We start from the raw sequence: 24,828 nt of genomic DNA, 5'->3' as shown, positions 1-24,828 counted from the left end.
ATGTGATATATCTCCTATATATATATATATAGCAGTATTTCCTCTAATTTAGTCTTTTTTTTAATTCCACCTGCTCATCAGTTTTTTTCTATGTATATATATATATGTTGTGTATAAGTTGTATAAGTGTATAAGTTGTATGTGTATATATATATATATATATGTAAATATATGTATGTATGTGTATATATATATGTGTGTGTGTGTATGTATATACGTATGTATATATATATATATATGTATATGTGTATATACATATGTATGTATATACACATATACATATACGCACACACACACATATATATATATACATACATATATTTACATATACTGCATATATATACACATTCCCTTCCTTTATTACTTTACAACTTTTGCTCTATACTCTTTACATAAAGTAGAGTAGCAACAAATAGGAATGTTATAACTCTGTTCTTTAACATATCTGGAAATCTCTCTGCCATTCCCTTTTTTTGCTCCTCTTCTTTTTTTGTCCCCAAAACCTACATTTTTACCACAAGCAGGCACACTTGACTGACAGCACAGTATGTACTTATAGAAAACAAATCTGGTGTTAAGGCCCAATGCACATTACAATTACTCTAAAACATGTATACATGAAAAGATACTGCATTACTGTACACTTAAAAAATAAAACAAATGGGGGACAATAAACACTAGGTGGCAGCATTATGACAGAGAGAAGTTCAGTTTGGCATAAACTGTTAATGAAGATAAAGCAAATGTCACTTCTTTTCCCTTCTCACTCCAACACCTCTAGTGATTAAATTGACACGTTGATAATTTAACAGAGAAGTTTTATTAAAGCAGTTCAGTTTCATACAGGGCACAAGTATCTACTAGGCATAGTATCTGTAATGTATTCATAACAGAACATCTCCAAAGAGATCTTTGTTAAATAAGTGAAAATTTGTTGGTCAAGACACAAGTACACATGAACTTTTCTCTTCTACAGTATCAAACCACCATCAGTATTTCTCCATCTACAGGGAAACAGCTGACCCCGACCGAACCATCCCGTCATCCTTTTGGGTCATATAGTGTACCGTCAACTTCAAGTAAGAGCCTTTTCTTCTGATCCAATCCAAACAGCTCCTGGATTACTTCTTCTCAAGGTAGAACCACTTATCAACTGCAAATGAAAACATGACCATCAGTCTCACATCAGATCAGGCAAGTTCAGGAGGAAGTCAGTAATCTGGCAGGAATATTTAAAGGCAGACTACCTGATGAGGGGATAGGCTCTTCCTTTCCACAAGGACATGTCTGAAAATAGAAAAAAAAACATTAGTTAAAAAAGGCCTTGTGTTGAAATATCTGATGTTATGTGGCAAAATGTAAAGAAATTCGTACTTACCTCGCCAACAGCAGCTTTAGCCTCGTCTGCTGAGCAGCAGCACAGGCTGTCACTGGCTGAGACACACGTGTTTTTGCTGTTTTGTTTAACAAAATAGACATTTATATTAAATACAATCATTTGTAATCAAGATATTTTTTTGCATCTGAAAGTACATTTGTTCTAAAAGCAAAAAGTGTTTCAGCTAAAGTCACTGCAGCAAGAGAGGCTGTGTTTACCAGTTTAGTTCACCAGCATTTGCCTGTTGGGAAATGAGGGCTTTCCAGAACTTGTGAGTGCTCTTGATTACTTCAATGGCAAAGTCCTGAAACATAAAGTTGAAAGTATGGTTTTCACGATTAATTATATTGTAATTCTCGTTCAGGTTTTCCTATGAACTTGACAAAACTGAATTTTCTTGCATGGCAGGTTCACTGTTTGACAGGCAGCAAGGCAACTTATAAGATGCATCTATTTATAGTCTAATAATGACTAAATGAGGTATGTTGGGTGGAGACCTTGTCTTTGAATTCCTCATTGAAGGCAAACTGGTTCTCTGGTTTCCCATCTGGCACTTTGTACTTCCTGAACCAATCGACAGTGGCCTCCAGAAAACCGGGTTTCAGGCGCTGAACATCACTGATGTCTGAACATCAACAGGAACAACAAAACAAGTTAGTAATACGACTGATGCAGCATGGCAGAAAAACTCAAACAGACAAAAAGGGGCTCGAGTAAACGGAGGTGCTTACTGTTCAAGTCGTTTGCTTCAGGATCCTCCACATTGATTGCGATCACTTTCCAATCAGTTTCACCCTCATCGATCATGGCCAGGATCCCGAGTACCTTTACTTTGACTATCTCCCCACGGGAGCACACCTGGACACGACATTTCAGTTTGCATCAGCAGTGTCATTTTGTATGATAGGAATCTGTACAAACATCAAAATCGTGCATGACTTTGACTCTTTCCGGGTGACATAATGTAAAAAACATAGTTCAGGCTGTAAAATCCTCAGCCAGTATTGTACCTTACTGCCGATTTCACAGACATCGATGGGATCATTGTCACCACAGCAGCCAGTGTCTCCATCTTTGTGTGCTGGATCCTCCCATGTCTAAAACATGACATCAGAATTAAATGAATCTACTCAACGTTTCCTATTGATCAGCATTAAAACAAATGACCTATGCACACAGTGTCTCAGACAACATACTGACCTGAGGAATGGCCCCGTAGTTCCATATGTAGCCCTTGTGTGGGAAAATATTGGCCACATAACGCAGCTTTCCCTTCTTTATATCTTGCTTGATTGGGTTCAAGAGGTCTTTAGTAGCGATCTAAAAGACAATAGTAATGCTGTTACGATTAAAGAGCCAATCAGTGCTAAAATACCAGTTATCAATCATGTCAAAAAGACATGTATACCTAAATACATATTACATTCACATTGATTATATCATGACACGGCTAGAAATAGCCGTGTCATGATATATGTGGGTTTACGAAATTAAGACATTATTATGGACACAGGTGTATAAAAACTGACAAAAGCTAAAGCCAAAGCTGCAAAAATCTAATCCAAAAAACGGATGCTCAAAGATCAGAAAAATAGTCTTACCTCCATCTTTGCATTGGTCCATCTTGGTACTTCAACCACCATGTGAAAGATGTTCTATAAAAGAGAACAATCTGTCTGAACATCTTTAAATTACTTAAAATTTACATTTGTACATAACTGTACACACGAAGAGACACAATTTGAAACCACATCATCATTATATGAATAAGGAGCTACATTATAGCTCTTAATCAGCAATTACTTTGGGTAAAACACAAATAAGATTAACTGTTTCATGAAGATAAGATCATAGATAATCTGCTGCAATCACAAGGGATATTGACACAGCACTGACCAAAGGCCATTGCCTTGCAAACAGACAATGGCCTTACTATTCTGGAGAGTATTACCTCATGCAGTTCCATGTCAAAGTAATTGAGATACTGTAGCTACAAATATTCGTGGCAGAACTGCAGGTGGGATTTAACCAAAAAGTAATTTTAAAGAATATATATTTAATAAGGTAAAGGTGACAGGTGCTTCCTTACCTGACTCTCATCAGCATAGATTGGTATGTCATGAAATGGGGAGATGTACTTTCCTTCAGCATTTTCTGTAAGAGAGTCAGATTGAAAACATGTATTAATACAGCAGGCAGATACAAGTTGCCGTTTTAACTGTTAGATCAACAGCTGAGTGAGCTCTACCAGGAAGAAACAATCCTGACCGCACTGGTAGTTCAGGTTTACTTTCACTTGTCGAAAGCACGGCATAGAATATGCTTCCGGTATTTTTGTCTGTACAGCAACTTTAACATATTCCGACAGATCCGAGACTTGAATTCATCTTTAAAAACTATACACTAAAAAGGAAGCAACACTACGAAATTGTGATAATGTTACTACATGAGGACAAGCAACACTCAATACTTGTTATAATCAAAGAGGGCGTTGTCTCACCAACTCAAACCTTTTATTATTTTTAAAGCTGGATGACGTGTTCAATCACCCTTCGAGAATTTCCATAATAATCGACTTCCTTCGATCAAGTTCAGGCAAGAACAGTTATAATGAAATATACCATTTGTCAGATTCACATCATTCGAGGTGTGACGAGGCAAAAACCGGCGCAACTGGTCGGCGCAACTTAAATGACTCAAAAGGAAACCTCGTGAATATCCAAACAACACGCACATTAACAATGCAAGTACAAAAATTACAGCTGAACATGGTATAAATCAGCGAGAATGAATAAGTGACACGTGGGAGGTTGCAGCTGGCCGGTCGTACGAGGAGAGTCCTCAAAGAGGCAAACAAAGACAAAACTTATTTCATTACATTTCTTTTTACTCACTGAAAAACAAACGGTAGCTCAAGGAGTTTGGGTTCCCCCTCTCTTCCACTGTGAAGCTCATGTTTATATTCAGGTGTGTGATTCTGGGATGAAGGATGGCGGCAGAATAAAGCGACTGAGCTGGCTGCCTTAGTGTAACGTCCTAAAGGGCACCGCGCGTGCGCAGTTTTGCCAATGATGCCTTCACGGGCTATCGGAAAGAGCATTAATAGATGCATTACGTTCTACGTGAACAAGAAGAACGTCTTGATTGTATATAAAACCACAAAAAACAAAACATATGATGAACGATAAAGGTACGGCACATGTTGTCATCTGGTTATTGTGTTTATTAAAGTATTAGGCATATTTTGTCACGTACAGAGTCGACAACAATTGTCCTCCTGCAGAGGGTCTGAACGACCACACAAACCAAGTATTCACAACATGTTTGAGACGGTGCAGAAAGTGAGCCGACTTCAGTGACGGTCCGCTTCGCCGTCGTCATATCCGCCCCGCAGCTTGTCGTGCTTCCTGCCTTGCTTTTGAGGGAGGGGACGGTGCTGACGGCTGGGAGGACGAAAGGAGAGACAAGAAAGCTTTTGGGGGAAGATATAAGAGAGTGGGGAACGGCCCGGGTTTCCACCGTCCGTCGGGAAATAAACACCCCGATTTTTCTGCAGCTGCTGGATTTGTCACCGAATCGGCGCTGAAAATGTCGAGCAGTCGTCAGTTTAGCGAGAGCAGGGCCATCCCGACCAGGACGGTGTTGATCAACGACACAACGCAGCTACCTCATGACTATTGTACCACCCCTGGAGGCACTTTATTCTCTACCACTCCTGGAGGTAAGTTGATGTCCCATCTTCTATATTATTTTTTTTTTAATTTTTTTTTTTTTAAACAAAATGGACGATAATTAGCTTTGTGTGCTGCCTGTGCTGTCAGCTAACCTTTAATTGTTCCTGTCAGTGTGGCCTAGGCTGCCTTGTCATCCCGATCAAAACAAAAACAAAGCTTAGCCCCGCCCCTGTTACCTCTACATGCTGCCTGATTGGTCGGTTTGCAGCGCAGCGCTTGTGATAGGTTCGGTTAGGTTAGGTAGTTACTTTATTAATCCCCGAGGAGAATTTTTTTTTTTTTTTCCGCTACAGCAGCATACAGGAAGCAATAAGATAGTAATAGAATAATAGAAAGCAATAAAATAGCAGTAAAATGGCAGTGAAAATATAAAATATAAAATGCACAGTATATACAGTAGAGTATATATCTATATATATTATATACAACAACCAAGAACACAGACAACAGTGTTATTGTTGTGTGATGGATTTTGCCAGAGGTGAGTTATTGTACAGTCTTATTGCGGTCGGCAGGAATGATCTCCTGTGTCTGTCCTTGTGACAGCGGAGCTGGAGGAGTCTTTTGGAGAAAGTGCTCCGCTGTCCCTGCAGCAGGTGGTGCAATAATTCATTGTTCAGCTGTTACTGTATTTACAGAAGGTGAAACTGTTTATTTGGTAGTTATGTCGAGCAGTATTTTGACAATCGGTAGTTTATAAAAATCAAACGATGTGCATCAGCTATGTATCACGTTGCTGGACCTCTGCCAGATGTATGATTCATTACAGTGAATATAGGCAAATAAGGAAGTGCAGCACTGTGTTGTGTAACCGCCACATTGCGTGCCCGACGTGCATAGGAATGGCAAGACATTTGATTTTTATTTTTTTTACGTTCATCATCACTGATGCAATTAATTGTTTTGCTTATGTCACTCAATCATTTCGGCTCTACATCAAATACACAATTTGAGAATATTTAGATTTGTTGTTGTTTTTTTTCTAGCTGTGGTTTCTGACGGTGATAGAGCAATTACAGGGAGTAATGTGAAAATATTATATATGAAGTAAAACTCAAGTTGAAAAGACCTTATTCAGAGCAGGCATTTTGGTCTGTCACACAGGTGTTGCTCATAAAATGTATTGCTGCATAAAAAAATTTACATAATCATTATTAATGTTATTAGTTCTGACCTTGTTTTCCTGTCATGAAGTGACATGAAGTCAAAAGGTTTACTGTAAAACCAAAAAATAAACAAAGAGACCTCTGATGCCAGCAATGTTATCAAGACAGAGGTTCACCATAATCATTTAGAGGCAAAAATCTGTACAAGGTAGGCTGATTTCTGACTGGAAAGAAATTTAAAGTGTCTTTTGATTGTACTGTGGAAGTTTGGCCAGTTTTTGACTTTTTCCCAACAGAAACGTGTGCAAAAATAGATATGCAAATAAACTGGAGCTGACAGGGATAGGTGTGTTTTTCTAAAGACTATTTGTTTGAGGGCAGGTAGATGCTTGTAGACAGGGTGAATCAAATCAAGGCCGTTTGGATAAAGGCCAGATTCGGACTCACACACATTTGATTGCAGCCATGTCAGATAGTTCTTTAAAAAAAAAAGGCCTCGGTAACAAAAACTTGCTGTGTCCTGTTGCAGGAACCCGGATCATCTATGACCGGAAGTTCCTGCTGGACAGGCGTAATTCTCCCATTGCCCAGACTCCCCCAGCTCGCCTGCCTGTCATCCCCGGAGTGACAAGCCAACATGTCCTGAGTGAGAACCAGAAGAATGAAGCCAACAACCACATCAAAAACCATGATGGGAAGCCCCTAACCGGTAAGACTTGTAGTATGGAACGAGTAACCATTCATGTCATAGGATATGTTTCATTTGTACAGTCAGCCTTTATTGTTTCTTAAAGGGAACACTTTGCACTTTTTATGTGGATGTCCACTCCATGTTGTCCGTAAATGTGCTCAACTGACGGAATCAATTCCTGAGTTTTCCTGCTAGTGGAGCTTCGCTGGTCGTGCTTACATGCATCAGGACACCTAACCCCCCCCCAAAAAAAATCCTTTGGTTCCCTTTGCCCAAGTCTCTCCTCTTGTAGCACCCATTCAACAAGAAAATAACAAGCAGCCAAACAAAATTGTTCGCAAAGAGCAAAAGACAGGAAAGCAGGTGGTTATTGATTAGGAAGTTCCTTGTACGTATATTGTAACGTCAGCAGCTATTCCGAGCACAAAAACTGCTAGTTCAATGTTGCCGTGCATCACCACCCTGCTTCACACGACAAAACAGAGGCCCAATTCCAATCTATACACTCTCACTCCGTACACATGGAGGGTCCGCCACCACTATGTGTCACTCCAAACCAATTGCCCTTAACTGGAAGTGGGTTATGAAGCCCTCGAACACCAAGTCTGTATCGCTGCAGGCTCCCAAGCTAAACTCCCAAAAAGTGCAGCGCCGCTTTTCAGTCCAAGACTAAACCGCCAAATGTGAGTTATGTCCAGAGGGTAGTCTGTCAAACAGACATTAGATTAACTATTTTCCTGGACACATGACGGAATTAGAAGTTACATCAAATTTTGGAAACACGCCGTTGTGTACCCGAGGGAATGTGTTTTCAGGAGCTGTGGAGAAAAAAACAAAACAAGAATCTAGTCAGATTAAGAATGGCCACAAAAAAAAGATAATAAAAATTAAAAAAAGTCAATAAAAAAGTTTTCCTTTCACAAGCTTACTATGTATAAATGTGCGTCATGTCATTGCCCGTACTCCTACATCGTTCTCAACAGTGTATAAAATGATCTTTCAGATAAATGTTTGGTTAATTATAATATATTTCTGAAATATTTTCAGTAAAAAGATTTCCTGTTTCTGTTGGAGAAAGGTGAGGGCGTCCCAAAGCTTGCCGGTGAATTTATACACTCCTCCTAAACTAAGAGATCCTCCACAGCCGCTAGTGTGACTCACACTGATGTGCGCTCCGTCATGGAGTGGGAGGTGTCGGGGTTGAATTGAAATTGGGCCATTTTATTAGGTGACAAAAATACGGTCCTGCTGGTTTTACTTGTCTTTTCCAGTTTATATTTGGTATCTTGAAAAATGGTCTCCATCTCAGTCCAAGTGAGGAGTAAAACTTTCAAGCATTATAATGTCTGACTCTCTCAGTCAGTGTTAGTGACAGCAATCCAAAAAAAAAAAAAATGCCCTCTCTGAAATTCATTGCAGCCGAATGATTCTGTTTCTGTTGGCATTGCATGTCAGTTTGAGCAAAAGCTCCACCAGTCGCTGTTTGCTCTCTGAAGTTCAGTCTCTGGATGTTCTCTCCTGTATATCTAATGTAGCCGCAGCATTAACTTCTCTCCGCTTCGTTTCTTCAGCTGTGTACTCCGGTTCATGTCATACAGCTGAATATCAGAGTCTGCTGAAACACTGTAAAATGTATCTTAGGCCATTTTATCCTCTGCACTCCTATTCTGGGATGCCATTTTTGCTGTTGGAAACTAGTTGCAGTACAAGAAAAGAGGACAAGGTTTTCTCCTGGTGCTGCATGTAGAGCGCCCCCTGGTGGCCGAGGCAGCTAAATTAACCTGTGGTTCTTCCGGGCCACTGACGACGTCACTGTACACGTCAAATAACGGTGCTGGAGAACAACAGTTCTTGCAGCTGCTTCCCAGAGATACAGAATTTATTGAGGAATATAGTTCCGCAATTGACAACATTTCCTATCAACACTTGATTGGACATCCACACAAAAAGTAGTACATTTTGTTCTTCGTGTCATAACACCACATAGTAACCGTGTAAGAATACATCAACCCAGTCGTGAAGGAAATCCTGGAGCTAGTTAGCGTGTGCTGGAAGAAGCCTCAACCCTTGTTGTGTAATTCAAAAAAATAATTTAAAGACACTCGACAAAGAAGAGTGAAATAAAGGAGATGCAGTCAGCACATGTTAGCAGTTCGTCTCTGACAGCATTCGTCTCTGCACCCGAGTTAAACGTGTGCCGGGCTCACCACAAGGCCGAGCTTGCTTACAATGTTTATTATATTTCCGGGAGGCATTGGGTACATGATATCCACATGTCCGGGGGGGGTTTCTATGGCAACGGCAGAAGACAAGTCAGCTTCACCTAATAAGGAATTTAGACCATTGAGTCATGGTCACTGCAGAGATCAACCTGAAAGAGGGAAAAACGTCCTTCACTACAGATGTGTCTCAATACCGTTTCTTTTTGGTTTTGTTTTGCTTTCAAGGTGATGACTCTCAGTTTGAAATGGACATCTAACCGACTGGAACCACACCAGCACAAGGAAATGACCTGGCATCATGCGTGCCAGAGGCTTGGCTTGTAGAAACCAATTTCGTGAGCCCTCATCTTTAGCTCTTTGTCTCAATGCTGGATGTAATGTGTGTAAAACCATGGGGATTCAATATATCATACATACAGGTACAGTGTGGCCAACTCTGTTTATTTGAATAGATTTCCATGGTTACCAGTTCAAATCAAGAACCACAGAGCAAGGGAGCTGGGCCTCAATATTTTTCACCCAGACAAATTGTCCAGTTATCAGACTTCAGTGCTCATTTTACAGCTTTCTGTGAGCCATGATCCATTAATTCAATTCAATTCAACTTTATTTATATAGCGCCAAATCACAACACGGGTTATTTCATGGCACTTAACACATTAAAGTCCTTACAGCAAGACTTTACAATATTATACAGAGAAACCCAACAATTCAACAATTCCCACATAAGCTAGGAGGGGAAAAAAACAAAAAAAAACCCTCCTCTTTAAGGGAGAAAAACCTCCAACAGAGGGAAGGAAAAACTCCCTCTTAACAGGAAGAAACCTCCGACAGAACCAGGCTCAGGGGGTGGGCGGCCATCTGCCTCGACCGGTTGGGACAGAGTGAAGTGGTCATTTCTAGTGCTGGCCTTAGAATCAGTCAAAAGCTTTGATATTCATCACAGTCTTTGGTTTTGAAGACCCCTGTAAGCATGTTATTTAAGTGGTTTTGTGTTTTTTTTTTCCCCCATTTGGTTTTTGGAACTACTTGAAAAGCTCCGCAATCTATTATGAGTTGGACCGTTTAGTTTTCAGTGACGGTATATAAAGGGATGCTGTGTTGTTTATATTTCCCAGTTAGGTGAAGATTTCATGCCATTCCAAGATTTTAAGTTTCCATTACCAACACAAGCCCGCAAGAGTTCCCAGTTTTCAGGGGAAAACGTGTATTTTTAAAATGAATTTTAGGCTGCGATTGAACTGTTTTGTAGTCATCAAATGATTGTATTTCCCACTGTTACATAAATGCTAATTAGAAATCTGGAAATTTAAAACCAGCTTTTCATTTAAATGTCAGCCCAGTGTAACGCTACCAAGTATAATGGATTCATCACGGTCATGACCTCGCTATGAATTTTATTTACACATTTCTGCTCTGCCAAGAAAAACACTTTAACTTACTTGTTGTGCTGGCAGGAGCCTCATGTTCAGAATTTTAACAATCTAATACTCGGCAGCATTGCCGGCGTTTTTGAACATCCTGGCCAGATCAACGTGAAAATGGTTTTAATATCCCGATGTTAATTTTTGGGTGAGATACAAGAGGAGTTTTGAAAAACTTGAAATAATCTAGATGTTTTATATGCATTTTATTTTTTGAATACAGTTCTTAGTATTGAGGGTATTTGTTTGGGGAATAAGCACTGTCAAGCCTTCGGAATTTGTTCTAGGTGGCAAAGAACCAGAAACCATTGTTTGCGCCAGGCTTGATAGATGCTGTCCCTTAATCTACTAATCTGTCCCCAGTGTCCTTAATCCGTTTTACATTACCTTATTCTCCTCAAGCGTCATGCCCGCCCATGCCTTACTTTACATGAAATGCAGTAACTAAAACTAGGTTCGTTGTCATCAATTTGTACTTTCCAACAGATGTTTATTTTTTCACTGTAACGTTGAACAGGTAACATTGTACTTGGCAATTGAGCAAAAAAAAAAAAAAAAAAAAAAAAAAAATTATGTTTTATTTTCTACATAATTTCCTTCCTCAAAACAGCTGTGAAGTGTGATGGTGTTCGGGTCATTCTGAAATTCAGATGGAAACGTGGTGAGAGCACCACATAATTATTTTGACCCAATAACAATTTTCTTCCACCACAATCTTGTCTGCTAATTGTACGCTGTACGAGTAGCTGCTCTAAACTTGGTAAATGAATCACCATGAAGTTCCTGTTTTTCGTTGAAGTTTTTTTCTCTGTATGACTGGAACCACTGAATGATGTCTATCAAAGATTTTTTTTTTTTTTTTTTTTCCTTTTTGGCTTTGTAATTAACTCTGGCCAAGTTTGGTGACGAATACATCGAGGGGGTTGCTTGAACCCAGTTTGCATTGCACATTTTTTTGGCGATAAAAGTCTTTATATTACGGCATTGTAAATCAGATGGCAGATTTATATTTCAAATCCGTTCGGTTTGACAATGAGGGCTTAACATTATGTGTTGAAAGAGATTTGAAACAAATTACAAATCGTATACGTCTTACTGTACCCTTCTGTTACAATTTTAAATAACTTTATTTTAAATGAAACTCCAATGCCAGTGGACACTGTTGCTGCAAGATCAATAAAATTCCATAAAAAAGAAAATACGATTTTGTGTTTTTAATTGTCTCTGTTTTATGTTACTATTTCAGATACTTTAGGCCCATTATTGTGTCTCTGCAAGAGTCTTACCTTTCTCCCATGTTTTTAACACAATGCTCCTCAGTAACACTGATTCATGCCGTGCAAGAGAGTGGAGCTCTTTTTCCACATCTGAAAAGTCACATCACAAGTACTCAATAACTAAAAATAAAGTCTCTGTAAGCATTTTGGTTTCTTTCTCACATTAATTTTCTCATTCATGGTATACTGTTTCCTCAGGCCACCAACTGCTGTGATCTCGATTACAGCCTAATGCATGTGAATTAACTAACTACAGTTACTGACTTGCAGTTTAATGCCTCTGCCAACCAGTCAGGCTACAGTTTACATCCATGATTTGTGATATAGCGATAAAATTGATTTGACTTGACTTTGTTAAGCTTTGTTATTTTACTGTATGGCTACTAAATTACAGTAGGGTGTAAATTTCACTGAGAGACAAAATAAAAACCTGTTAAACTCTGTATGTGTTCACATGTTTGGCCAATAAAGCTGATTCTATCAGAATTGGCTTCATCTACTGTTTTAGCCATGACAGTAGATAATGCATAAAATACAGATGTTGCTGTAAAGAAGCTCCAAGTTCTTAGATGTGGATACTTCACACACATTCAACCTGACAAAACGGAAGATCTACATAATCACCGTTTCAAGGTAAACACCCATGATTAGTGACATAAATGTAAAATATGGTCTCAAGTTCACTGCAACCTACAACTCCACCGTCAATAAATATTCCTTCAAATGCGACCAAAATTGGATAGTAGATATACGTGTTTTCAAGGGGGTCTGCAGTGATATTAAATATCTTCCTGTAATGTGTAGTGTATGCAAAACTTTTTCAATTTCCCCAAACGTTTCAACTTCACTAAAAGTTGAATCACCATCAACAGGCCAAAGTGGAATCTGAACCATTAATAGCAACCTTGGTGAAGTAGAATCTTTTACCTGTTGAGTTAACCAGACTGTCGGTTGAGTCGCTGGAAGCTCTGAGTGAACTCCTTGAAACACTTTCTCCTGCCGCAATATATTATCTGGTGCCGAAGATAGTCCAGCGGTCTACGACACCAGCACCAGGCTGGAAACAACCCCATGAGGACGCAGGCTCAAGCCCCCACTCACATATCTCACATGGTTTACAGTTTACAGACAGCAAGTCCCCTTAACAAGCCACACAGTGCAAATCCCTGTAAGGGTAAGCCATGTAGTTCACAGAGGGCAAGACCTCCTAAGGCAAATCCTTTTAAGAGTAAGCCACATGGTTCATGGAGGGCGAGACCTCCTAAGGCGAATCTTTTTAAGGGTAGGCCACATGGTTCATGGAGGGCGAGACCTCCTAAGGCAAGTCCCTCTAAGGGTAAGCCCCTCGTGTTTGTGCGTGCAGTCATACTACCAAACCAAAGGTCAACAACAACAACCAAAAAAAAGTCCAAAAGAGACTTTTTTTTTTTTCATTGTGCACTGGTTAGAAGTAAGAAGTAAGAGAAGTAACAGTGAGAAGTAACTTGAGGCATGTCAGTTCAAAAAAAGTGCTCCAAAAAGTGATAAAAAAAAAAAAGTAATCCAAAATATCCAAAGTATGTTGTCCAAAATATGATAATAAAAAAAAAGAAAAGTCATACTGTCATCTGAAATGTTCAAAAAAAAAAAAAAAAAAAGTCATAGGCAAGGCATGTCATTCAAAAAGTGACCCAAAAATATTTTTTGTATAGAGTATATAGTACATTGTATAGAGTCTATAGTATAGAGTATAGAGTATATAGTATAGAGTATATATTATATAGTATAGAGTATATACTATAGTATATAGTATAGAGTATATAGTACATTGTATAGAGTCTATAGTATATAGTATAGAGTATAGAGTATATATTATATAGTATAGAGTATATACTATAGTATATAGTATAGCCAGGGCGATGCTGCTAAGTTTGATGTTTTGCAGTGACACAGGAAGTTGATGTTTAAGGTCAAACGATGCTCCAAACCTCATGAAACTTGCGTCAGGCACCAACTTTCATGAGTTTTTGAAGATGTTAAAACAGCCAAAAAAAGCAATTTAAAAAAAAAAGAAAAGAAAAAGAAGAATAAGGAACGAGATCGAGAACAAAAAAATTATAACTGCAAGGGGGAATATGCGGACCCTCGCGGGCTGCACGTAGGGGAGCCGGCGGCCCCGACCCGCTGGATCCCCGACGTGCAGCATGCGAGGGCCCGCATACCACAGTTTTAATTTTATTTGACATCAGGAAAATCAATTACTTCTCGTTAAAGTAAGGTTTTGTAAACAATCTGTTCTTCATGTGTGCATCCAAACCTGCATTACCTCCTCACTAAGGTAGATAACTTCTGCAACACGTCCCTGTGTTGTCTGCGGTTTGAAGCGTATTTAAAAATAAATAAAATAATAAATAAAAATAATAAAAATTTAAGACTACAGGGTAGACAAACAATGTAGGCTTAGTGGTTGGTGAGGTGTGGGAGTTCGTACGGGCTGAACAGGACATTTTTGGGCATGGATACACCCAAAACCCAAATGTTCTGTACATTTTCACTATTAAAATGAGTACTTCAAAGTTTGTGCATAATTTATCAATCTGTTACGCACGCTGAAAAATAAAAATAAAAAAAAGTTTTCGTAGCAGAACATTATTATCTAATGCTTAACTAAGTTAATTATTATAGACCATATTTATTTAAATACTACATCATGTGCTAACAATTTATACAATTTTGTGAAACGGAAAATACATTTATTTCGCCGAGTTCTGAATTTATTTACACGCTTTTACATCAGGCAATACAACAACGTACCCACTGAATTTTGTGCAGGCACTAATCCCGTCGCCTGCCGGTCCTTCCTCCTTTTCTACGTCCCTGAGCGAGACCGGCGTCAAAATGGTGAGTCGTGGGGTGAAACTTACAAGTAAAATCTGTACATCATCAAGGCCATCCGTTCATCAACACGCGTTTCATGTAGATTTAAGTGTTCCTTCAAGTCAGACTTTTAATAAAATATCAATATTGCTTTCGTGGGTAACGTTCAGAGGAGGAGGAGGAATCGGTGTTGCCGTCCAAACGCTTAACATGACCACTGTGCGTCCCGGACGTTACGCACACGTTTTTATCTACTGTTTTTTTACAGCATAAACTCTTAAAATGTCTTCGCCGTTCTTTCCGCCAGAGATTCTCTCAAACACACACGATTGCTCTTTAAAAAAAAGAAAGAAAGAAGTGTTTTATAAGTATATTTACGTGGAGTCCCTTAGCCGCCGGTGGCTAACGTTAGGCCCTCGTAGTTGGAGCATATGGATGTTAAAAGCGAAAAGGTTTCCCCTCGGGGATTAATAAAGTAAATACCTACCTACCTAAATGTGTGACGGAACTACAAGACGACCATTAAAGGTCTATAGAAGCTGCTGATGCTCTTGAAAAGCTACCAAAACACGTGATGCTTGTAGGATAGGTAGGTGGTGGTAGGTGGTGGTGGTGGTGGTGGAGCCTCTTGTTGTTAATGCCGCGGCGAAATAAGTGCAAAGCTGCAAATTCAGTCCCGTTTTCTTCCCTTTTTCCAGAACGACACAGTGACAGTCAGGACCCGCAAGTTCATGACGAACCGGCTGCTTCAGAGGAAGCAAATGGTAAAAGGGGGGGGTCTGTTTCACCACGTTTACCGCAGGTCGCAGGTCACACGCCTCACGTTTTATCGGCTTTCCTCGTTTCTCTCTCTCTCTCTCTCTCTCTGCGTAAAGGTCGTCGATGTCCTCCATCCCGGCAAGGCCACGGTCCCCAAGACCGAAATCAGGGAGAAGCTCGCCAAGATGTACAAGACCACCCCCGACGTCGTCTTCGTCTTCGGCTTCAGGACTCAGTTCGGCGGCGGCAAGACGACGGGCTTCGCCATGGTGTACGACTCGCTAGACTACGCCAAGAAGAACGAGCCGAAGCACAGGCTGGCCAGGGTGAGTTTTTTTTGGAGACCCGCGTCCCGCGCGGGCGGGTCGGTTTGATCGACGGCGGTCGGAGACGGAGAGGCTCTTGCGCCCCCCCCCCCCCCCCTCAAGAGTTGTCGGATACTCGGGAGGTACTCGGTGTCGTTTGTGGGCGAAAGGGAACGGATTTGGCCGACGGGCAGTGAAATAAAAGGCCGGACGACGGGGTGCAACGGTGCGGGAGACCCCGAGATGATAGTTGATGATACACACTTTACATTAGACACGGTCGCTGTGTGTGTGTGTGTGTGTGTGTGTGTGTGTGTGTTGGGAAATCGAGTTCAGCCTCGTATGAATGAAGAGATGCACAATTAGACTTTTGTTTATATTAAAAGCTCAACTTTCTACCACAGCATACCCTTATTTTTTTGTTTTTGTTTAGCGTGTCACCCGCTGATAGTCACAGTCTAAAATGTAATATTTGATATTCCGACGCAAGAGCACGTGTGACCAGAATAGTTCAAACGACCCACTTGTTCCCCTCTTTCTTTGCTCCTTAGCACGGCCTCTACGAGAAGAAGAAGACCTCAAGGAAACAGCGCAAGGAACGCAAGAACAGAATGAAGAAAGTACGAGGCATCAAGAAGGCCAGTGTCGGCGCTGCCGGCAAAAAGGTATCGTGTTCTTTTCAAATTCTTCCAGCTCAATGAAACGAGTCGCGCAGGCCAAAATTGTAGTTTCTTCTCGGCTCATTACATAAAATGTCATGACATATTCCTGTGATAGCGCGCCAGGGAAATATAATGTGTTGCTCGTCTTTTTCTAATCTAAGCAAGTTACAACAGGATAGCAAGAGGAAGGCGTCCTGAAATTTAATGCACTTGATTCTTTGTTGACTTTCACTGCACACCTATATTTTTTTTATTTTTTTTTGCCACCCCGCTAATCTTTGTTTTTCCCGCAACTTTTCACTGTTTTAATTTCCTTTGTCATCTTTTCCAACCGTATCAAATTTTCTTCGGAATCTGTAGAAGGTAAACGTTTGTCCATCAGTAGACTAACTGCAGTGTGCAGATAATCCCAAGAGTTACAGCTACTCGCTAACTCCCGCCTTCACACCATCACCCGCCCGAAGCCTCAACACCTCCCCCCCGACCCCCCTTTTGGATGTACACGGCGCATCTAATACGAGAGGATTTGAACCCCTGCTCGATCGATACTTATCTGCCCATCCCTCCCCTCATACTAATAAAGTACTGCTCTAAAACCAGTAGTGTTGTAGACCTTGTGACGACGACGTGAGGAGATTCCTCCCAACGATATATTAAAAAAAATTAAAAAAAAAAAACATCATGCACTAATCAGTTCAATCCCCTGGTAGAGTTTGTAGTTCCAGTGAAACCCTGCACCCCCCCCCCCTCCCCCCCCGTAGCCCTCCTCTTTGCACCCGTCTCTGATTTAGAGTCGCATAGACTAGATCTCTGAATTTGACGTAGCTGCAGCGCGCCCGTAGAACGTTAGCACCGTCCCTATCGACCCGGGTCTAAACGTGGTAAGTGCGCCCCGTGGACGTCCGCCCGGAGATCTTTTTCTGTGGACACGTTTCTCGTTTCAACATGTTAACGTTATTTTTGTTCCATCTTTTGTTCCCGATTTTTGCTTCCCGTGGATTTCTTTTGCAGAAATGAAGTGTCAGTTTTGCAGGTATAGACGCAGAACGAACGCGGTGTGCCCCCCAATGTGTTGCACATCATGACCCGAGCGGTGTCATGCATGTCGCACCCCCTACTGCCCCCCTTCCCCATCCCTCCTCCCCCACCCAACCCCCTCCGTGTTGTTTAAAACTCCCGGCTAATAGGTTTCTCCCACTACCCGAGCCCTTTGTACCACTGTCTCTGCAGTAATGGGCATATCCATTAGGCTTTGCCCACTGTGACTTCTACTTGAACAGACACGAGTGCTTTGACAAGTACTAGTTAAAAGAAGCCGAGTGCAGCATGTGGATCTTAGTTTTTGTTGTTTGTTGTGTGCGAGGCAGCTGAACTAACAGCCTGCCAGAGTGTGAATTTTTACACTGGAAATTATGATCTTTCTACAAAATGTAACTCTTTGACTATGATTTTTTTTTTTTTTTTTTGGGGGGGGAGGGTTTAAAAACGTTTGTCCTTGTTAAAAAGTACGACTACTTCACAACGTGCGCCCGCCTCACTTTGCGCCGTACGACCGACGAATAGTCGTGTTGCCCGTGTTTGATTATTGTTGCTGCAGAAATGAAATCGGCTCTCGTTCTAATTTTTCTGTTTTCTACCCCACAGTGAGCCCGGACAGCCAGGGAGGGTCCCCATCCTCAAGATGTTCTTGTATATTGTCATCAAATAAAGTTTGGAAAAAAATTGAAAAAAAAAATAGGTCTCGGGTGTATTCGTCTGAACAGCAATTGTTCCGATGCCTGCATCGAGTTCAGCTCGTGCAGCTCACATCCGTTCATGACTCCTGAAGCTTGTAAATGTACTAAATGGCAGCCCAAAAATGCATCTTTTCGTCCAGTCACTCGTCTTGGAAATATCAAAAGTCAGGGACTAACTGGGACAATAACCCCGGGCGTGTGCCGACTGCTTTACGACACGTTTTCCGTTTGGTAAATGTGATTGAATTTGTTTTTTTTTAATGATAGCCCGACTCCCTCCGAATATTTGGAAATGGAAAGCTTTTTAAAGATGAAGCTGTAGTTCACCTAAACGGCCACACGAGGGCCTCCTTCATTGAAGAAAACACAGAACCGGTTCCACACTCTCCAGCGTGTCTTTTACCTGCAGTATGAAGTATTCACCTCCAATCAATCCATAACTCGTCGTTCATCAAAAAAAAAAAAAAAAAAGGAGACCCGATAACTGCAAATACACAGGCCGGCCACCGACGCCCCTTTTCTCTGCATTGGGAACAGAATGGCCATCGTTCTTTGCCGCGTGACCTTTTCAGATAATTTGCATCGAAATACCCCGAGAGACTTGTGTAAATGAAGTGATTAAAATGGCAGGGAATAGTCTGTCCTCGGAGTAACCCCCCACCCCCACCCACCCACCCACCCACCCCACACACTTCACGCCTCTCTCCCAACGTCTCCCGCCCTTTTTGCGCTTCTCATTTCCTCATGCGGAGGAAGCGGGAGCCGTAACCCGGTCCGCCCTTCTGGGAGAAATGTTTATTACCTAAAGGAAGCTTTAAAAAAAAAAAAAAAAAAAAAAAAAAGGACATGTTCATGGCAAATAGTACTCCGTTAATAACAAATGACAGGAACGAGCGTTACCCGACGCGCAGCTTCACGATGACCTTCGCGTGCAACGCTCCCGAAGAGCGTTCTCCGAAGCCGCTGCCACTTTTGTCTACTTTGAGCTCGAGCTCTTTGTGTTGTACATAATTGTCTCCCAACCTTCCAATTTGACATATTTTCATGGCGCTACAAAGTCTTAAATGTAGGCCAGACATTTCTCCGCCAGAGTCCTCGGTACCGACACCCACCGGGGGAAGGAGAAAAAAAAAAAAAAAGGGGGGGGGGGGCGGGGACAGTAGCTCGGAGGCACTTCCATTGACACATTTTGAATCGCGGGCTCTTGTTTCCCAGCAGAAAGGCCTACATATAATACACCCAGCATCCCCCGCGGGCTTTCCTTCAATCGATGCCAGCCGCCTTAAGATTAAACACTTTTGACAGTTTTATCAAGGTAATTCGGACTCCCCGACACAACACGGCACAAACTGGGAGTTCCCGTATCAAGACCCCATTCATGAAGTGGACGGCGAACCGTTGCGCGCATCAAAAGCAGTGACGTCAAAAGCGCGTCGGTGCCCGAGTAAAGGAGTACTTCCATTTTTATTTAATTTTATTTTTTTTTGGTCCTCGGCAAACTCTTCAACCCCCCCCCTCCCCCACTGCGACCCAGAAACGCGGCGTTCAGATTGCCGGATGATCTCGGGCTGAACGTGCGCGCCGCGGCGGTGCCTCCGCAGAGGACGGGGAACGTGTGGGTGAACCGGCGCTTCAGGTGTGTGAGCGGAGAGAGAGAGAAGGAGAACCGAGTTGCGGCGAGGGGGGGGGGGGGGGCTCTCTCGCAGCGCCGGTGTGTGTGGTTGTGGGAGGTTTGACACAAGTGGAGCTTTTCAACCCAGGGACTGGTAACAGATGGTGTCGGGGAAATTAAGCTCCTCTCTCCGCGAGCCCCGTCGGTCCCTCCCGGGAGCCTCTGCCTTCGCCGTCTTTTGTCTCTCATTCTCTTTCTTCTTGCAGCCCCCCCCCCCCCCCCCCCCTCCTTGGTCCCAGTGTCTCTCGCTCATTTTTCTTTCCTTCTGTTTCTTATCTCCTGCCCCCCCTCCCCACCTCCCTTTGATGCAGTAGTAAAATCACTTTAATTCTGCATTAATTCCAGCATTTCTTTTTAAGGCAGGCTGACATCGGAGGGATAGTTAGCGGACTGATGGAACAAATGGCGTATTGTTAAAAAAAAAAAAAAAACGGGGAGAAAACAAGCGGGAGAAGACGGAAAGGACGGTTTAGGCAGGGGGGGGGGGGAGGGTGGTGATGAGCGCTAAATAAGCAAGACGGCGTGAAGAAGATGATTGAGCTGCAGGTTGTCGTTAGTGCGGTATCTGCAGTCTCAGCATCCATCAGGAGCCTCTGCCCGGGGGGGGGGGGGGAGGGGGGCTCTAGAGGCCCCCTAAAACGTACCGCATAAAAAGCAGATAAGAGAGGACAACATTCAGCTCTGCGTCGCTCGAGGACCGGAAACGGGAGTTGTTGTTGTTGTTGTTTTTTTTTAGCGACGAGACCGCCCGCTCGTGGTCCTGCTCTCCCGACGCGTGCCATTTCGGCGGCCCGTCTCCCTCCGCGCGGAGCCGAAGTTGCTGCGTTTGCAAGAAGGCGAGCGGACAGAATTCCTGATGACTCGCCGCGTTCGGTATCACCGGCAGCGGTAGACGTTAAAGACAATAGTCCTGTTGTTCCTCGGGGTTTTTTTTTTTTTGTTTTTTGTTGTTTTTTTTTTAAATGCTGCGCGTGCCGGTTGTTGCCGTTCCAAACCGGAGACCGCGCAGCCGTCCCGATTTACACCTCGGTTATATTTGACGCTCCTGCTAAATTTTTAGTTTCAGAACCACCGAGCCGGTCCGCGTTGGACTTGCGACCGAACTGTATGTTTTCAACGGCACTCTTGAGCGCATTTGGGGTTTTTTTTTTTTGTTTGTTTGTTTGGTTTTTTTTTTGCAAAGGGGGCAACTTGCTTCTGTAAAGTATGGCCGGGCATTCGAGGATGCGCTGCATCTTAATGAGGCGTGCGCTTCCCTCGTTGGCCCCAGCAGGGGAATCATCACAGCTCATTTTGCAGTCCTGCGGTGTCCTATCGGCTTTGGCAGCCCGCGCTAAGTTCACTCCATCTGCCAGTTGCTAGGTGCTGATATATAAAATGATCTGTGCCTCGGTAGCCCCTGAGCACCAGGGAAGTGATTTGCTTTTGAGGACAAACTGTGTTTCGTGAATCCTAATTATCCTCTTTGCATCACCAGCCTGACGTGGTTTTGTCATTTATCCCTCTCTGAAAGCAGTGGAGGAGGAGGAGGGGGGGGCGACAACAACCTGCAGATACTGCAGCACGCCACATCTGCCCGAGCAGAGACAGAGCTCCCGTGGATACGCTGTATAAGTAGCTGAAATGCAACAGCGGTATTTTTTATTTCATTCCATTTTTCACAGGTTCGGGGAGAGGTGAAAAAAAAAAAAAAGATACCCGCCGTCTAATTCTGGCACTCTTAACCGGGTGTGCACACGTGGAAAAAAAAAAAATCACTTCTCGGTTTCAATCATGCGCGATGTATTGAACTCGCTCTGTGGCCTTTTTTTTTTTTTGAAATTTAAATTTTTTTTTTTTTTATGGCTGTTAACGTGCTGTCTGAAGCTCACAGGACATCAGTCCAGCGCAACAGCTCACCCCGCTCCCCCACCACCCGCCGACGTCCTCGGGAACTCTGTTCAGTTTTGGAGGCACGGAAGGATAGTCTGCAGAGCGGTGAGAAAAGGAAGAGGTGGGGGGGGGGGGGGGGGGGGGGTAATACGTATGGTTGTAGAGGAGGAGAGCGAGGGGGGGGGGGGTGAAAACAGGTTTGGTTGAGGGGCAGGTAAAGAAGAGGGAGAATCAGGAGGGTGCGGTAATGAAGGGCAGCAGATGTGAGTGACAGTATGATGGAATGCACTGTGATAGTCATGCTCTCCAGAGTGGGAGGTGTGTGCGCGTGTGTGTGCGCATACTTGATATTATGGCTTTTCAGGTTTGTGCAAAAATACCCTGTAGGTCTCCGCTCTGCGAAGAATTGATCGTGGTCCATCAATTGAACTGAAATATACCAAAACGCTGCATAAAGCCGCGTCGTGCTCTCCCGCTGCCATGTTAATGTTAATCGCGATGGTAGCAACACTCGCTCTCCCGCCACGAGTTGGGACAAGAAGAAGCGATACCACTTCCATATTTATGTGCTTAAATACGGAGATACTGCCGGCAGACCGGTAACTCAGCTCAGCGCAACTTTTTTTTTTTTTTTTTTTTTTTACTCGACATTGAAAAGCAGTTAGCTTTCTGCAAAGGTACAAAAACAAAATAATAAAATCCATCAAGAAGTACCTTTTAAAGCTCAGTGATGATTTTACACACATTTTACCACAATGTTTCAATGTAACACTTTAGATTTTGTATGCATTAAACAAACAAGGTACACCGTAGTATAGAGAGTATGTTAATCATGAGGTTTAGAGGTGATGCAGGATGGGTTTTGTTACCTTGGGAAGGAGCCGGGAGATGATTCCTCGTTTTTTTTTTTTTTTTCCCAGTCTGTTTTGTGAGCTTATTTAACCGCCTTCTGGCTATAGCTTTATATCATCCTCACTGTAAAACCTGAAAGGGTTGTGGTTTTATTGGTGTTTATGTGCAGGACTATCTCATTTTTGCACTTTTATTTCTTTTTTTTTTTCTTTTCCAAGATACGCTGCAGAATGATGTGCGACTGGCGTTGAGATTCTCAGCCGCGTCTTTTTCAAAATATCAAACTACGTATTCCTCTCAATACCTGCGTTTCAAATGTCAATTGCAGGTGTCCGTAAGGGGTTGGAGAGTGATATTTATGTGAATGAGAGAAAAGAAGATATGAAAAGAAAAGAGAAATTACGTCCCACGAACACAAGTGGTTTCTAACCTATCCTTATTCTAGAGGCATTAACCGCATACAGACAAATTTATAGATTCAATTTATGAACACAATGCTCCCTCGAGCACAAGCCTGGTCCGGTTTTCTTCAATCAATGAAACAAATTTGTGTTTTAGACATTGCATCATGCTGCTTCCAAAGTACCAATATAACTGTGGTACATGGTTTTCCAATAGCAGTCAAAAACCAAATTGTCTCTGTGGGTGTACGGCAGTTTGATATAGTCCCTCGCGGAGAGCACGGTCAAATTGTGATAGACTTTATTCCCAGTAAAGATGGGACATGGCTGTGTTTGGGCTGCACACAGCACTTGGCTGTCTGTACGGCTGAGTTATTCTGCCATTTTTCAGCCCGTGCACATTCCTCTACTCATTGGTATTCCTGTTCATATTACCCTCCTCAATCAGCAGCAGAGAAGCTCTGATTAATGGCAACAGTGAGAGCAATCTCCCAGTGATTCATTAAACAGGGCTGGCATGAATAAAAAGGAAGATTTGCTCGTATTGCCTCTCAGATCCCATAATATGTTCTGTCGCTGGGGAAAAAAAATGTATAATTCATGGTGTTGTTAGTGGCTTTCGATGTAACCATACGTACGGTACATATGGCTAAATGAAATGCGCGAAAAAGTGAAATTGCTTATCGTCATCGTATCTGATCATCGCTGGAATAATTGATGTTCCCCGTTTAAGTTCGGGACTTTCCATTTATTCGCCACTCTTTTAACAAAAGTAATTAAAATGTAGTCGATCTTATTGCCGTTTGACTGATCATCTCTTCACTTGTACATTTTGCACTAATCCGAAGCCTTAACATGTCTAGAATGGTTCTTGATCTTTTTCGAAGGTCTCTCAGCGGAGAAGTCCTACAATTAGACCCATTTCCTCTGTAACATGCCTGTATTTGCTGACTCAAAATATCGAGATATCAGCGAACTATTTCACGTCCTATAGAAATTATTTCATCCTCAGTCAGCTTGCTTAATTTCTGGCAGGTAATGTGGCGGATTTGTTTTTCCAAAATATACATGAGATTTTTTTAAGGTCCCATTTAAAAAAAAAAAACCCCGTTAAGATGTCGGTTCTATTTGCAGTATTCATATACTTAATAAATATTTGTATGGTTTTAAGTACTGTCAGTGTAGCGTTAAATCTCTCCTAAGCCTCTCTGGAGATCTACCAGGAACAGGCCGTTTTGTGTCTGTGCCTTTAAGGCGCATTGATATCAGCGACCCTCTCTTCTGGCTGGCTGACTGTTCTGAATTGAGGCATCACTGGGCCAACCACAGGTATTCCTACAGGAGCCATAGCTCCGCAAGGTAATGACCACTCAGTGTTTCCTTTGACATAAAAGTGGGCCGTGCTGAGGACAAACACGTCAGGAGCTTGAGTTTGTGACATCACAGACTTGCAGAGGTTCTAACAGCACAGTTGCTGAATAAGAGCTAAGGTGCATTTCTCCATAGACGGAGCTTTTCACCACTTTCGCAGTATTTACATAGCACCTAAGCCTGCTTTATAATCAAACAAGAAACTGAAATCTGAATTTATTTAATATGGGATGTTTAAATGCTCCAGTTTCTTTTTTAAACTGCTGTCTGCGGCTACATTTTAATTACTTTCACGGCTCAGTGAGCGAGTTTATTGAACTGACAATGCAAGGTTGCCAATACGATTTCAATTTATATAAAGTATTTTGTAATATTTCTGGTTTTGGTCTCTGAACTAAACATAAAAGTATTTTGCTCACAACTGTAACAAGCACTGCTAAAAAATGACAAGGCAAAAAGGGCATTACATTTTTAATGTGCATTTAAGGGTCATGGGTTAAAGCGCGTTGG

General features: G+C 42.1%; 3 protein-coding genes across 4 annotated transcripts; 2 read left to right on the top strand and 1 right to left on the bottom strand.

Moving 5' to 3' along the window:
• Positions 1-801: 801 nt before the first annotated feature.
• ppa1b (inorganic pyrophosphatase 1b) lies at positions 802-4,431 on the bottom strand. Its single transcript, XM_069144603.1, has 11 exons — positions 4,273-4,431; positions 3,468-3,532; positions 2,980-3,033; positions 2,579-2,698; positions 2,389-2,475; positions 2,110-2,236; positions 1,876-2,003; positions 1,597-1,682; positions 1,379-1,454; positions 1,248-1,287; positions 802-1,153 (listed from the first exon to the last, which is right to left on the bottom strand). The coding sequence occupies exons 1-11, from the start codon at positions 4,331-4,333 to the stop codon at positions 1,122-1,124; spliced, it is 876 nt and encodes a 291-aa protein (XP_069000704.1). The 5' UTR covers positions 4,334-4,431; the 3' UTR covers positions 802-1,121.
• A 334-nt stretch (positions 4,432-4,765) lies between these two features.
• eif4ebp2 (eukaryotic translation initiation factor 4E binding protein 2) lies at positions 4,766-11,754 on the top strand. Its single transcript, XM_069144604.1, has 3 exons — positions 4,766-5,099; positions 6,748-6,927; positions 9,357-11,754. The coding sequence occupies exons 1-3, from the start codon at positions 4,967-4,969 to the stop codon at positions 9,386-9,388; spliced, it is 345 nt and encodes a 114-aa protein (XP_069000705.1). The 5' UTR covers positions 4,766-4,966; the 3' UTR covers positions 9,389-11,754.
• A 2,913-nt stretch (positions 11,755-14,667) lies between these two features.
• Positions 14,668-18,149, top strand: rps24 (ribosomal protein S24). 2 transcript variants are annotated; one of them, XM_069144601.1, is made up of 5 exons: positions 14,668-14,712; positions 15,387-15,452; positions 15,564-15,773; positions 16,304-16,417; positions 17,426-18,149. In XM_069144601.1, exons 1-5 carry the CDS (start codon positions 14,710-14,712, stop codon positions 17,429-17,431), a joined length of 399 nt encoding a protein of 132 aa, XP_069000702.1. In that variant the 5' UTR covers positions 14,668-14,709; the 3' UTR covers positions 17,432-18,149. The 2 variants fall into 2 exon arrangements, with proteins under 2 accessions (XP_069000702.1, XP_069000703.1); XM_069144602.1 differs by having other exon boundaries at positions 14,669-14,712; positions 18,059-18,149.
• Positions 18,150-24,828: the final 6,679 nt, after the last annotated feature.

This window comes from Embiotoca jacksoni, unplaced genomic scaffold, assembly GCF_022577435.1.
Source record: "Embiotoca jacksoni isolate LCO1_2020_lvr unplaced genomic scaffold, fEmbJac1.0.p SCAF_12, whole genome shotgun sequence".
Taxonomy (NCBI): domain Eukaryota; kingdom Metazoa; phylum Chordata; class Actinopteri; family Embiotocidae; genus Embiotoca; species Embiotoca jacksoni.
The sequence above is the reverse complement of the archived record's forward strand: the minus strand, read 5'-3'. Positions and strand labels throughout refer to the sequence as shown.

Bases quoted from the DNA above. Each gene is read 5' to 3' on its own strand.
- ppa1b (XM_069144603.1), bottom strand. From the start codon at position 4,333: ATGAGCTTCACAGTGGAAGAGAGGGGGAACCCAAACTCCTTGAGCTAC. The intron at 2,476-2,578 runs GTCAGTATGTTG...GTCATGTTTTAG, and splicing joins ACTACGGGGCCATTCCTCAG to ACATGGGAGGATCCAGCACA. The intron at 1,455-1,596 runs GTAAACACAGCC...TAAACAAAACAG, and splicing joins AATGCTGGTGAACTAAACTG to CAAAAACACGTGTGTCTCAG.
- eif4ebp2 (XM_069144604.1), top strand. From the start codon at position 4,967: ATGTCGAGCAGTCGTCAGTTTAGCGAGAGCAGGGCCATCCCGACCAGG. The intron at 5,100-6,747 runs GTAAGTTGATGT...GTCCTGTTGCAG, and splicing joins ATTCTCTACCACTCCTGGAG to GAACCCGGATCATCTATGAC. The intron at 6,928-9,356 runs GTAAGACTTGTA...TTTGCTTTCAAG, and splicing joins TGATGGGAAGCCCCTAACCG to GTGATGACTCTCAGTTTGAA.
- rps24 (XM_069144601.1), top strand. The intron at 15,453-15,563 runs GTAAAAGGGGGG...CTCTGCGTAAAG, and splicing joins TGCTTCAGAGGAAGCAAATG to GTCGTCGATGTCCTCCATCC. The intron at 15,774-16,303 runs GTGAGTTTTTTT...TTTGCTCCTTAG, and splicing joins CGAAGCACAGGCTGGCCAGG to CACGGCCTCTACGAGAAGAA.